General features: G+C 42.5%; 2 protein-coding genes across 3 annotated transcripts; one reads left to right on the plus strand and one right to left on the minus strand.

Moving 5' to 3' along the window:
* Positions 1–239: 239 nt before the first annotated feature.
* LOC139223805 (putative methyltransferase DDB_G0268948) lies at positions 240–2,852 on the plus strand. The gene is made up of 6 exons (XM_070855803.1): positions 240–347; positions 689–849; positions 1,189–1,402; positions 1,522–1,625; positions 1,971–2,108; positions 2,631–2,852. Exons 1-6 carry the CDS (start codon positions 240–242, stop codon positions 2,731–2,733), a joined length of 828 nt encoding a protein of 275 aa, XP_070711904.1. The 3' UTR covers positions 2,734–2,852.
* A 630-nt stretch (positions 2,853–3,482) lies between these two features.
* Positions 3,483–10,452, minus strand: LOC139223840 (receptor activity-modifying protein 1-like). 2 transcript variants are annotated; one of them, XM_070855844.1, is made up of 3 exons: positions 10,203–10,452; positions 8,075–8,213; positions 3,483–3,935 (listed from the first exon to the last, which is right to left on the minus strand). In XM_070855844.1, the coding sequence occupies exons 1-3, from the start codon at positions 10,255–10,257 to the stop codon at positions 3,680–3,682; spliced, it is 450 nt and encodes a 149-aa protein (XP_070711945.1). In that variant the 5' UTR covers positions 10,258–10,452; the 3' UTR covers positions 3,483–3,679. The 2 variants fall into 2 exon arrangements, with proteins under 2 accessions (XP_070711945.1, XP_070711944.1); XM_070855843.1 differs by having other exon boundaries at positions 3,483–3,959.
* Between the last annotated feature and the right edge of the window lie 1,888 nt (positions 10,453–12,340).

Raw genomic sequence — 12,340 nt, forward strand, 5'->3', positions numbered from 1 at the left:
CATTTCTTCATGCAATAGTTGGAAGAAATGTGGGATTTTTTCAAGGGCTGCTGAAAACTGCAGCACGTCATGTGTGTGCGAAATCCGTTGATGTTTTGATTGCATGCCTTATCTGGCAGCAGTGCAGTAGGGCAGGACAATTTTAGTTCCAGGCAGTTAATGTGTAACTTGGTAGTTGAATAAGGACAAGCTCGCGGCGTGGAGTATTCTGTCAGTCGGGCACTTTGGCACAGAGAAACATGGCTGTGCGGCTCTATGAGGCAAAAGATCATGCAGCTGCTTACCTGCAGTACAGAGTAGCACCCCATGAATTAATCAGCAGGATTATGGGATTCATGGGGGAAAAGGTAGGCGCTTTGTTCAAGTCTCCAGCACTTCAACAGGCCGCAGCATGCTTATGTGTGTTTTTGGTGCTGTTTCGTTTATTCAAACTTTGAGTCTGTGTTCTTCTGAACTATTTCCTATAAACACTGAACCTCAGCATGTAGAATAACACACCTGTGCTGGTGTATAAACTACGATGGAAGCATTCTGTTTCACTGATTTTAAAGAATCTAAAGAAACTTAAAGAATTTTATCATGATAGTAGACTCAACAGCTGCAGAATCATTGCTATCTGTCGTCCATATACTCAGAAGCAAGCAAACAGGGTCACACTGATTGTATGGTGTGACTCCATTCCACTTAGACACCAAACCAGTTCGAACTTGCAGTGGATGTGGGCTGTGGCTCGGGCCAAGGGACGGTCCTGCTGGCTCCGTATTTCACGAAGGTGATCGGAACAGACATCAGTGATGCACAGCTGGAGATGGCTCTGGTCAATAGCAACCCTCCAAATGTGTCATACAGGTGAGGTGGGGGGGACAGTGTGTGAGGAGAATCTGATAAAACTAAGGCCGGTATCAGCCCTGGCTAACTGTATTGAGACTCTGAGTAATGGCATTATCAGTCACCCTCTGATTGCTGAGCCAGGGTGATAAAATAAAAGTAGAATCCCTGTGATCAAAAGTTATGTGACAGCAGCATATTACAGCACAAACCCAACCTGATGAAGATAAAGAAAATGACATTTCCCACATTTTCTGAGCCAGTTGCTTGAAATACAGCAAAATCCCTTTCCTCTCAACTCACGTTGAGTTGCATTTCTCCCTGTTTGCTGCTACGTTGCTCCGACCACTCTGACTCCAGCCAGTGTCCAGCAGAAGAGCTGCCGTTCGCTTCCGGTGAGGTGGACCTCGTGACGGCCATGACGGCGGCTCACTGGTTCGACCGCCAGAAGTTCCTGGTGGAAGCTGACAGGGTGCTGAGGCCCGGAGGCTGCCTGGCTCTGCTGAGCTACACCATGGACATGGAGCTGGAGTGTGGGGACATCTCCAACACGCTCAATGACATCTGTAAAGAGGTACACCCAAAACCTAAAAACTCAATTCCAATTCATTTAGAATTTCTATTTTTCAATGTGTGTTGGCCTCTGCAAAGTTAATTGGTAATGAAAACCAGATTAATTTCTTTTTTGATCAGTTTTATGCTGCCCTGCTTCCTTTCCGAAACCCCTATATCGGATCGAGCTCTGTGAAGATCTACTCAGACATGTTTCAGTCCTGCTTATACCCAGACAAAGAGTGGTGAGTGCTTCAAGTTAAGACAAAGTAGTCCTCGTTAAACCAGGAGCATTAAAACTATGTGTTCATATTTACAGCTATGGTTTGATGGAGTAAAGAGTGAGAGAGTCAGACGTACTTGCACTGCGACACCTTGGGAGTTGTCTGGCACAGAGCAGCTTAAACTTGAGCAGCTGGGGGTCTGGTGTGTTGCTCAGGGGCATCTCAGTATAAAGTCAAGGGAGATGGGAGAGTTTCTAAATCATTATACAGCCAAAAGTCAACTTTCTTCACCTTTTAGCTCTCAAAATGACATTCAGCATGACAATACGAAGTGTGTGTGAAGATTTCACGTGTTGTTTGGTCCAGGAACGAGTGTCTACGGGTGAAACATATTGTGCCGCTGAACGGATACATTGGGATGGTGGAGACCTTCTCCAGCTACCAGAAACTGTTGCAAAAGGACCCGGCTGAGGCCGAACGACTTTCTGATGACATCAGGAGCAAGTGAGATATTAACCCCCGACACATCCACAAGTCTAATGGTTAACTTGAACGTTGATCTCCTAATCCCCACCTATGTTCATTTATCAAAATCAAAAACTGCTGAAATCCGACTTCGAATGCTGCCACAGTCTTGGGCATTAATCAGAAAAGCCAAACACTGCTTGACTAAGCTTAACTGTTGAAGGCTTTTACTGCGTTGATAACATAGCCACCATTAATTCCCCTGCTACTGACAGAACAGAATAGCCCAGCAAGCAAAATGTATGGAGGTGAAGTGCTGAGCCATGACTTTTACATAGATAAAAAAAAGTATGACATTGTATTTAATTACTATCAGAGTTTGGCAAGACTTACACACAAGTCTGGAAAGAGTTGACCTGTGTTTTGTCTTGTGTGGACATTTCAGGTTTTAATTCATATGCTGATTTATGTCCTCAACTAGATTGCAAATGTGCGCTTGATGTCCATTAGTCCATCCATTCATTTTAGACTCTTTTTGTCTTCCCATGTCTTCCATCCCAGGCTCATGTCTGCTATGAACGTGTCTTCTCCTGACACAGAGGTTACGCTGGTAGTGAAGTATTTCTATTGGCTGGCACGTAAACCAGTCATTCTGACTGGCTGAATCCTGCACACCAACCTGTTTCCCAACCTTTTTTAAAACCAAACTGATGTCTGACTACGAAAAAGTGGAAAACATGTAACATAGTCAAGAAAAGGTCTCAATAAACTGTGCTTTTTTTGTACCAGGAATGTTTTTGGTTCATTTTGTTCACACTGTGACCCACTATAATTATCTTGTGACTCCTTTTGAAGGTCCTGATCTCCAGGTTGGGAAAACAGCTGTAGCTTTTATCAGCTGCTGATAATAATAATAATAATAATAATAAAATACTGGAGGAAAAAGTTATTTAAAGTGGTTGCTTGCACTTTAAATACTTTGATCTGTTGATGAAAATGTAATCACGGCACCATTTGGTTTCTTCCGCACTGTTTGTAGCTGTAAGTTGTTGCAGAGGCCGCGGATGCAGCTTGTTTTCCTTCAACAAAATGATTTGACAATTTAACACCATAAAAGTGTGTTTTCTGCTCTCCTCTCCTCTCTCTCCTCTCCTCTCTTCCAAACGTACAATTTATCCAAGTCACTGGCGTCTCCCTGAGTGTCGTCCTCTCTTCTGTTATTTAATTGTTCACAGATTGTTTAGGGCTGTTAGAACAGATGGTAATTAACATGCACGGCCTCCAAATCCCCTGAACGCCAAAGACTTTGTCACCTTCCCCTGCGAAACTTTGACACGCTCATGTTGCTGACAAAATCCATTAAAAATGAACAGATACATTCTATTCCTATACCAAATAGAGCATTTATTATATGTCAATGTATCAACAGTTTGTCATGCACTTGTTTCAGTGCACCGTCCACACACTAGATATAGAAATAACAGTTTCAAGACAACGAGTATGAGTGCATCACCTGAACATTTTATGCAAAAATCGCATGCTTGGTCTCTCCCTCTCAAGAGTCCATATGTATTTACAAGCCTTGAGCCCAAATCCAGAAGCCATAGCCTCTATAAGACCCCCTCTGTGCGTTTACTCCTCCACACCACCAGGGCAGTCATGAGCAGGGTGACCAATACTGGCACTGCGATGAATGGGCCCAGGATGCTGGTTGGTGGGTCGTGGAGGAGCCGGCCAGTCAGAGCACAGTCATGGAAGTAGATCCGGTGTATGTGCATGAAGAAGTGGTCGACTATCTGATTCGGCCAGAAGCAGTCCATCCTCAGGGCCACCTGGTAGGTGCAGTTTGTTAGTCCCTCATAGATCCTGCAGAGGGCGACAACACACAGTCTAATCTAAAGTGATTCACCAATACAAGGAAAAACTAGATTCAACTCTCAAATGCTCAAAAAGACAAACATCTAGAGTCATGGAGTCATATATCCACGATGAACTTAAAGTCGACAATGGAATCCACTCGTCAGATTTAATTTGTCCTCTGGTGTCTTTGAAGCGTCCTTTCACAGTGGTGCCAGAGTTGAAATTCCTGTTGGTAGGAAAAAAGGCAAAGGAGTGTCTAGAATTACCAGTGGGTTTAACGCAGCTAAATATAACTGCTAGGTGGTGGAGAGAAGGGGAAATGGAGATGCATACCAACAGGGTAGCGCCCTCAGTGCAGCGCTGCCCCATACCAGGAGGGATTCTGTTCCGGATGACCACTGTGTTTAACTGCATAGCTGGAGGCCGAGCGGGCAAGTGGTCAGAAAGCCCCTTCAAGGAAAAGTCCACCCAACTTTCTACACATTAGTGACTGTTTCCGATGTGTGCAGTGCAATTCTTTAGCGTGTTATTTCCCACAACTCGAAGTTACTTCAAATTACTTCTGCCACCACAATTCTCAAATGACTGTAGCACAGATAAACCAGAAGCCAATACTGCCACATGATATTGTGTAGTTTCTGTAAGGGACACAACTCATTTCTCATGCCCCTTAGAGGTGGTTTGTCCCCACTTGATGTGATTATGAGTTCAATAGTTGGAGTTAATTTGAGTTATATGGTAAACATATTCATTTGCGAGAAAGGAGCATGATATGAACCGGGCTATATCAAATGTACTAAATCTAGATTTGGACACAAATAGAAAGATGCGGGAGTCTCTTCCATTTCAGTTTACATGATCAGCTAATAAATGAACACGATCTGCGGAGTCTTTGGAGTTGAGATTCTATCTTAAATAAAAATTGTATAAAATGAAATAAACTGTAAATAAATAAGAATAAAAATAAGATGTGAAGCAGAATGAGGTCTTTTTTAAGGGATCTACCAACAAAATACAACATTATTGCGAGTGCTGTGCAGTGTATGACTGCCCACTGACTGTAAGTCAGATAAAAGCATGAATTACATGATTGGTACGTACTGTAGTGTTATTATGTGTGTGGTTCTCTTTGTATATGTGTTTGTTCAGAGTGTTTTCCCCCGGCGATTTAATGCGTCTAAGAACCAGCTATCGTCACCAGGAGCTGTTTCAGGGGCTTGTGTTGCAGCTGTAAGGCCTAGGATCAGGATTAGGTTTTAAGGCACAGGTTAAAGCGAGTGATAGTTCAGGATTAAGACATGTGCTCGTGGTCATGATTAAGATCTGGACTTGGCTAAAGGTTCAAGGTTGGGGTCAAGCTATTCTCTCTGCCTGTTAAGCCACCACTTTAGTCCGAAGATAAGAGACTGGAGTGTTTTAGAGCTCTGAGCAATACCGTGTGACATTTGTTCCTTTTAAAAATGTAACTTGTTTCTTCATTTTTAAAACTAACAAGCAAGTCTCGGGAGGGAAAATTACTTTGGAGTGAGAAGGCAAACACACACAGTATTTGCAGCACATCCACACTGATGCACTGCAACACGTACATGCAATCAAACACAAGCATGACAAGTGTGTATAGCGACACACACACACACACACTTCGAATAACAATTTTGGTGATAATCTATATAATATTAATGAGTGTTAATTAGACAGAAATCACGATGGCAGTTTCCCAGTGGCAGACTGGTTGATTGACTCACAACTGTAAATCACACAGTGTGGGGACTTTGTTGCACATAACAAAGGCAGAAAGATCACTAGAGACCTAATAAAGAAAAACTCTCCTCATCATAGATCAACCGAGAGAGTTTTTCCTCAGGCATCTTTAAGGTCAACCCACAGGGATTGTTTATTTTCTCTCGGAGAAAGAAGAACACGATCAGCAAAATAACTAGAGTGTACAAAGCAGCATTGGAGTATCTGAGAGAAGAGATGGAGAGATTGTGGGGAAGAGGACTTGTGCTGAAATGAACCAAACCTTGTCTAAAAGTGTGTGTACAGCGAAGCTAGACATGGGACTTCCACTGTAGGTTTGGGTGTTACTACTCGCTCTTGTGTTATCTTGGGACTTCATTTTTGCTCCAACAATTTGTAATCAGCCTCACTTTAAACAAACGAAGAGAAGAGAATCGCATGGATGAAATATCTGTATTCAGTGGACATCTGAGCGGCCTGAACAAGCTGTAACACTGCGGTGGATCGAAGCTACTTTGGGATTCGTGCCTGTGGAAGCTTTTAGTTTCACCTTCAAGGACAAACCATTTCAGTTTCATAAATAATTACATCTATTTCTCTTCCACTTTGGCAGACAATGTGGTTTGGACTCCGATAATCTTGGGACTGATCCTCGGTGCTGGATGGCATGTTGTGACACCAAGAACTGGCATTTCTATATTCGTCGCGGTGTATGTTATGTTTGGATCTCACCTGAATGACACCGTGGCTGTCTCTACATGCCTCCAGTATAATGTGTTTGCTGACAAGTGGACAAATTAGAATTAGAAACTAAGCACTTCACTCAGTGGAGGACTGCTAACTTCACAAATTATTGTTATTTTTCAATAACCACATATCTAATTATCATTATCCTTCACATAGCATCCTCTCATTTATGAAGACTGCCAGTGTTGATCTAAAGGAAAACCACGAGCTGGCCTGCTCCCACACTCAAGCTTTATTTGTGTATTTCTAATTTTCTGCTCCGTGTGGTTTATTTATCAGTCTCACAGCTCGCTCTCCAGTGGACCTCGACGGTGGCGTCAAACATTGTTACTTGGAGTTTTGTGGCACAAGTGCAAACCCACTATGTGCCCGTACAGATCTTTCATGAAGAGTTACAATAGCACACTCGGACACATGCAACACACACAAAGAGCACCGCCACCAATTATGTGCTGGAGCAAGAGAGGACAGTGAGCCAGGAGGGAAATCACAGTTTTGACAGTAGCTTCTCCTGTGGGCGCTCCAGCGCTGACTCATCCTCTGACTGCTAGTGTTTGCAAATGAACCGCTCGGAGACACCGTCTGAGACACACACACACACACACACACACACACAGACACACACAGTGCATTGTGCAACAGATACAGTAAAAGGCCGGGACCAAGTGATGGCGAGCAGAAACGCAGACTGTGGAGTTGGCCATAAGGCATGAAGACAGGTCGAAGATGTCTTATCAGAGCAACATATTGTGGGCAGCACAGTCAGGGCAAACAACCTTCCTCCACAAACCACTAGTCCTATAGAGACTAAGAGGAAAAACAACATCTGATGTAATGCTATGTGCTTCTTGTAATGCAAATACTGGCTATAATTAAGCTCAGAAGATGAATAAAACTCTTGACTGCATGTGTGGGGAAATATGTACCATATGCTTATCATAATTGTTCAGTCCATTAATAGCATACCATATATTATCATAAACATTATATAGTTTTAGTCACAAGGTAAGCCTGCCATTTATTTGACTCTAAATGGCACCATGATTTACTAAATGAACATCATGCTGTGTTGAAGAAGACCTGACACTCATGAATGAGACTTTAAGAAATGATTTACAAATCAAGTGAGAAGATGGGTCATTTTTTTCATAGACTTCCAAGCAATCAGACTCAAGAATGAGAATCAATGGCAACCAAGTGGGGTCAAATCTCACAAACTTTTGCTTGAAGCAACAAATCGGCTGGTTGGAGGCAAAGATGGGAAGATGCAAATGACCCCCAGTAACCAGCAGCAAGTGTTTTATTCGCCGCTTCGCTTGCATAGAATGGAAGTGAAGGGGAGGTGAATATTCGACGGTGGTAATTTGGCATATGTGTGACCGCGTCCTGTTTCGCTGCTTCATTTATCAGCTGCTTGGACACCAACTGTATTTAATATCCAATCACATTCATCCAGCTGTTATAACTCGACTCCTCTCACTACCATTACTGACACATTCGTGCCATTCGCTGCAGCTTGTGTGTAATCTTTGGTATTTATTGTTCATGTGGTGTGCGTTTGTCAAGACAAGATTACATTTCCAACAAAGTTAGCATTCTTTAAGAGCTCCTTAAAAAGATTTCAATCCAAATCTGCACGACCCATACGGTGAACTCACTCCATTGTCTCCGGCCAGCTGCACCACAGACCCCGGTCCAGTCCTCCCATGTCGAATTTGAACTTAGCCAGGCAGAAATCATTGATCATCCTCTCGTAGAAACCCCTGTTGCAGCCAGACACTGGTGGAAAGGCCTGAGCTACAGCACACAGGAGGAGGAGGAACACAAATGTAAAAAAAAAATGCATTCATTAAGGTATAAATACAAACCAGTGAGCATGGATTTGGGTGATATGAGGTGACAACAACTGCTTGATTGCTTTATTTCAGTGAGTGGGGAGCAAAACTTTGCATCATTGCACAGATACAAAAAGATTTTACAAAGCACTACAGAGGTTATCTGCTGTGTTCAATTCTTGATAATTAGGAAAATGTTGGTGCAACAAACAAGGTCATGTCCCGGCAATAGTTACTTCTCTCAGGCCATTTCTTCCCTATTAGGCTGTTACTTTCAGTAAGAAAAGATTTTAATTTGCAGTCAGAGTCCCAATCCCATTTGTTTACTTCAGAGATATGTGTAAACAGCCTCTTAACGTGGAGGCAGACCGCAGCCGTCCCGCAGGACTCGGAGCTGAATGTAACACCACCGAGCAGTACAGTAGGAGAGGGAGCTTAAGCTGGCGGAAAAAAAAGGCCCGCGTGGAACGAACAGGTTGTTGTTACGATCGAGAAACATGGCGGATCTCAGCCTGCGCCGGCCTGATAAGGGCCAACTGTGTGCCCATTATGTTTGCTCTGTCTCAGCTGGCTCTCGAGGCTCCGAAACACTCAAAGGAAAACTGAATGTGTTGACACGGGAGTTTCAAAAGAGATGCTACCGAAAGAAAAATGTGAAAAATGGTTGAGACCCCATCACTGATGCTGATACATTTTCAAAGAGAGGCTTGCTTCAATAAAAAAAAGCATCAACCGTATAAATACTGAATGTATAAATGGTAATTTTGCAGAGCCAAGTGTCTATTAGCTTATTTATCAGCCAGAGAGTCCCACCTGTCTGTCTGTCTGTCTGTCTGTTGGCAGCTGCTTGTGGAGAGATCTGACATTTAAGTGTTCAAAGATGCCTTCTAACCTGACTGCTAAACAGCACTGCAGATATACTGATACTAAAGAGCCGCTAGATGGAGGATTGCACTCTATTGACTTACTGCCTTGAAGTTTCCTCATGTTTCAGGGTGTAGGAGCATGAATCGTGGATTCTTGCCATCTGAGGACTCAATTCTTACGGATTTCTGCTCATGAATATGTGATGATCTATCTAGCAGAGATGTCACTAGTGTTTAGCCAGCTGCTGTGCTGCTCAGCGTGAGAAATTTCAATTTTCACATTTATCTTACATCATACATGCTACTGTAGGGAAAGGTAGGATGTCTGAGAAACACGCCCCCATGTTAGACACATTATCTGGAGTTACACTCAGCTGGGTAAAACAAATCAAAGGTAACAGCACATTTTAATATCTTGCATGAATTATTGACATTGAAATGTTTCTATAAATGTTTTAAGCTCTTTTTTAGCAGCGAGAGAGAGTTTACACAGAACATAGAAGACGAGCTCATTAAATGTGATGTATTATTATAGATACTCAGCAGAATAGAAAATAGTTTTCATTTGCTTCAGCTCTACTAAGAGCATCATTATTACACTAAGTATGTTTACTCAAATCAAAGTTGATGTAGTACTTCTGTTCACAGTGTTTTTACAGTGACATATTGGTACTTTTACTCAACCAACCCAATATTTTCTACACTCCTGGCCTTGCCTCAGACTAAATGTGTGCAAGACTTAAGTACAGTGCGTAGTCAGATTTGTAAAGTCAGAAAGGAATGAATGAAGGAATAGAATGAGACAATAAAGTGACAATACAAAACAACAAAAAAAAACAAAATCAGAAATGGGATTGACATGAACTCAATCATCTTTTGTTTTAAGCTTTGCTGTATGCACACACACACACACACACACACACACACACACACACACACACACACACACACACACACCAACCACTCAAAAAGGATGATTTATTCACACATTCTTTATAAAACTTCCAAATACCCAAACATTTCCTCTGGAAAACACATAAAACAAGTGAAGTTGAACTTCACACTTCACCACCACAAACACTCACCTGCCATCAGCAGCACAAGCGCTGCTCTCAGGAGCGACATGCTCTCCAGAGCCATGCTGAATACCAACTCCAAGGTGTTTTGCGTGCTCTCCTCACTCCCTGGAGATCAACTGCACACGTTTCATTCCTCTTCCGGTACTGTAGGCGAAGCCACCGATTCGAGAACAACTCAACAAAATTACAAATGAATTAATTGCAGCTCATGGCGGGTAGTCAAAAAGAAGCCCCTTGACCTTCCACAGTGGCAGCCTCCTTCCCTCACCGCAGCCCTAATCATAGAAGCTCTGCCTGTCATCTGATCCCCTTGTCCTGCTGCTTACAGCGAGGAGCTGCACACAGGGGACAAAACAAAGTCAGACACCAAAATTAGAGCCTCTCTTGATGAACCCAGGGAATCATTACAAGCGAAAAGGTCATCTTATAATATGTAAACCTAATTCACAGTTGGTTTAAACAAATATAAAAGCATATGGGAATAGTGAGCAACATGACATAAAATAAATAAACTCTAAGTTGTGAAAGTTCCCATAAATTCAAACCATGTCCCGAGTGGACTACACAGGAATATTATAGCCCAGAGAGAGAGACTACAAATCTGCAAGAAACCATAATAAAATCACTATAAACTTCACGACTCCCTGAAGGAATGTTAATTCATTTTGATTTTTTAAACCTTTTTTTTTTTTACTGACGACAGCTAGAACCAGCTGGGAAAAGCATTTAAATGCACAATTATAACAATATACAATCTATAATTTGAAAGTTAAATTATTTTCTCTGATTTGCAGTATTATCGCTGCAGAGACCTGATAACACATCATTAGATTCATTATACATTTTCAATTAAAAGCCTGTGAGACACGTTTTCCCTTCTTCTTTCTATCTGTACTGGATTACTTGGAATAGACTCCACGTGAGCCGTTGCTCTGTAACTGTCACAACAAACACCTTATGGAGTTGCACAGGGACCCATTTCAGAGCACAAAGAGACAATTCCCATTTTCATGTCACACTCGTATCGGCGCGGATCTCACGCAGCTCAGTTATGTCACTAATTGAATGTTTTATCTGCAGATTTTTGTGCAGGAGCAGAGTGACGGTTCATTAGCATTCTCCAGGCTGTGCTGCGTTGTGCTGCCACCCAGTGAGGCTGTTGGTTCTGGTGTGTGTCTGTCACTTCTCCCATAGCTCAAATAAATGCTTTCATGTATCTCATGTAATACACTGTAGCGTCTGTACTCACAGGCAGTATTCCATATTCCCCTCCAAGTTATTTTCTTTTAATTTGAGTGGAAAGGATGATTTTTAAAGGACAAACCCTGTTCTGTTTGTTTATGCTGACCTGTTTAATTTCACTCAATGCACATAATGCGGCTTCTTAAACTTTTGTTTAGCGACTGTATAAAAGTTATTGGACCAGGCAGAGATGTCAAATTCCACCAGCCACATCCCCACTTGCCCAGACCCATCCGTTGCCTTTCTCCACCTGTCCACCTCAGACTTTCCGTTCCCTCCATTCCCAGTCACCTGACCTTCCCTGCCCACCAGCTCACCTGTTTCCAGCTTCCTGCTTTGTGACTCTGCTTTCTGGCCATCCGAACCCGTGTGTGCCTGTAAGCATGTCTCATCGATAAATCACTAAAATCTCCCTGTCTGTCTTTGTCTTTGCAATAAATCTCACAAGGGAAGAATAAAATAACACATAAATCTAGGATGAGGAAACTTTAAATGACCCTCTCCTGCTCTCCAAAACAATGCATAACCTGTACCTTGCCTGATACCATCTAAATTAATGTTCCCGCAGTCCGTCACCTCAGATTTTTATGGTTATAACTAAGCTTTAAGATGATCTATTGAACTTTTGGTTTATTTCCCATTGTTATGAGCACAGAATGTGTGAAAAACACAAGCCTAAATTCTAGTTTTCATCCCACAAGTGCAGTGTGATTCATGCTGCCACTGAGAAAAAGGCTCAAAATCGAGTAATTCAACACAAGTTCCCCTAGAGAGCAGCAGAGGACGCCGAATGAGCCTTCTCTGAAGCACTGTGGGAATTCAAGTAGGATCATTTCAGTCCTTCTGCACCCTTCCTGCCAACACTGTGGAGCTATTTGGTAATAGAGCCAGCTTATGCCCGA

The sequence above is a fragment of the Pempheris klunzingeri genome, chromosome 24, assembly GCF_042242105.1.
Source record: "Pempheris klunzingeri isolate RE-2024b chromosome 24, fPemKlu1.hap1, whole genome shotgun sequence".
Taxonomy (NCBI): Eukaryota; Metazoa; Chordata; class Actinopteri; order Acropomatiformes; family Pempheridae; genus Pempheris; species Pempheris klunzingeri.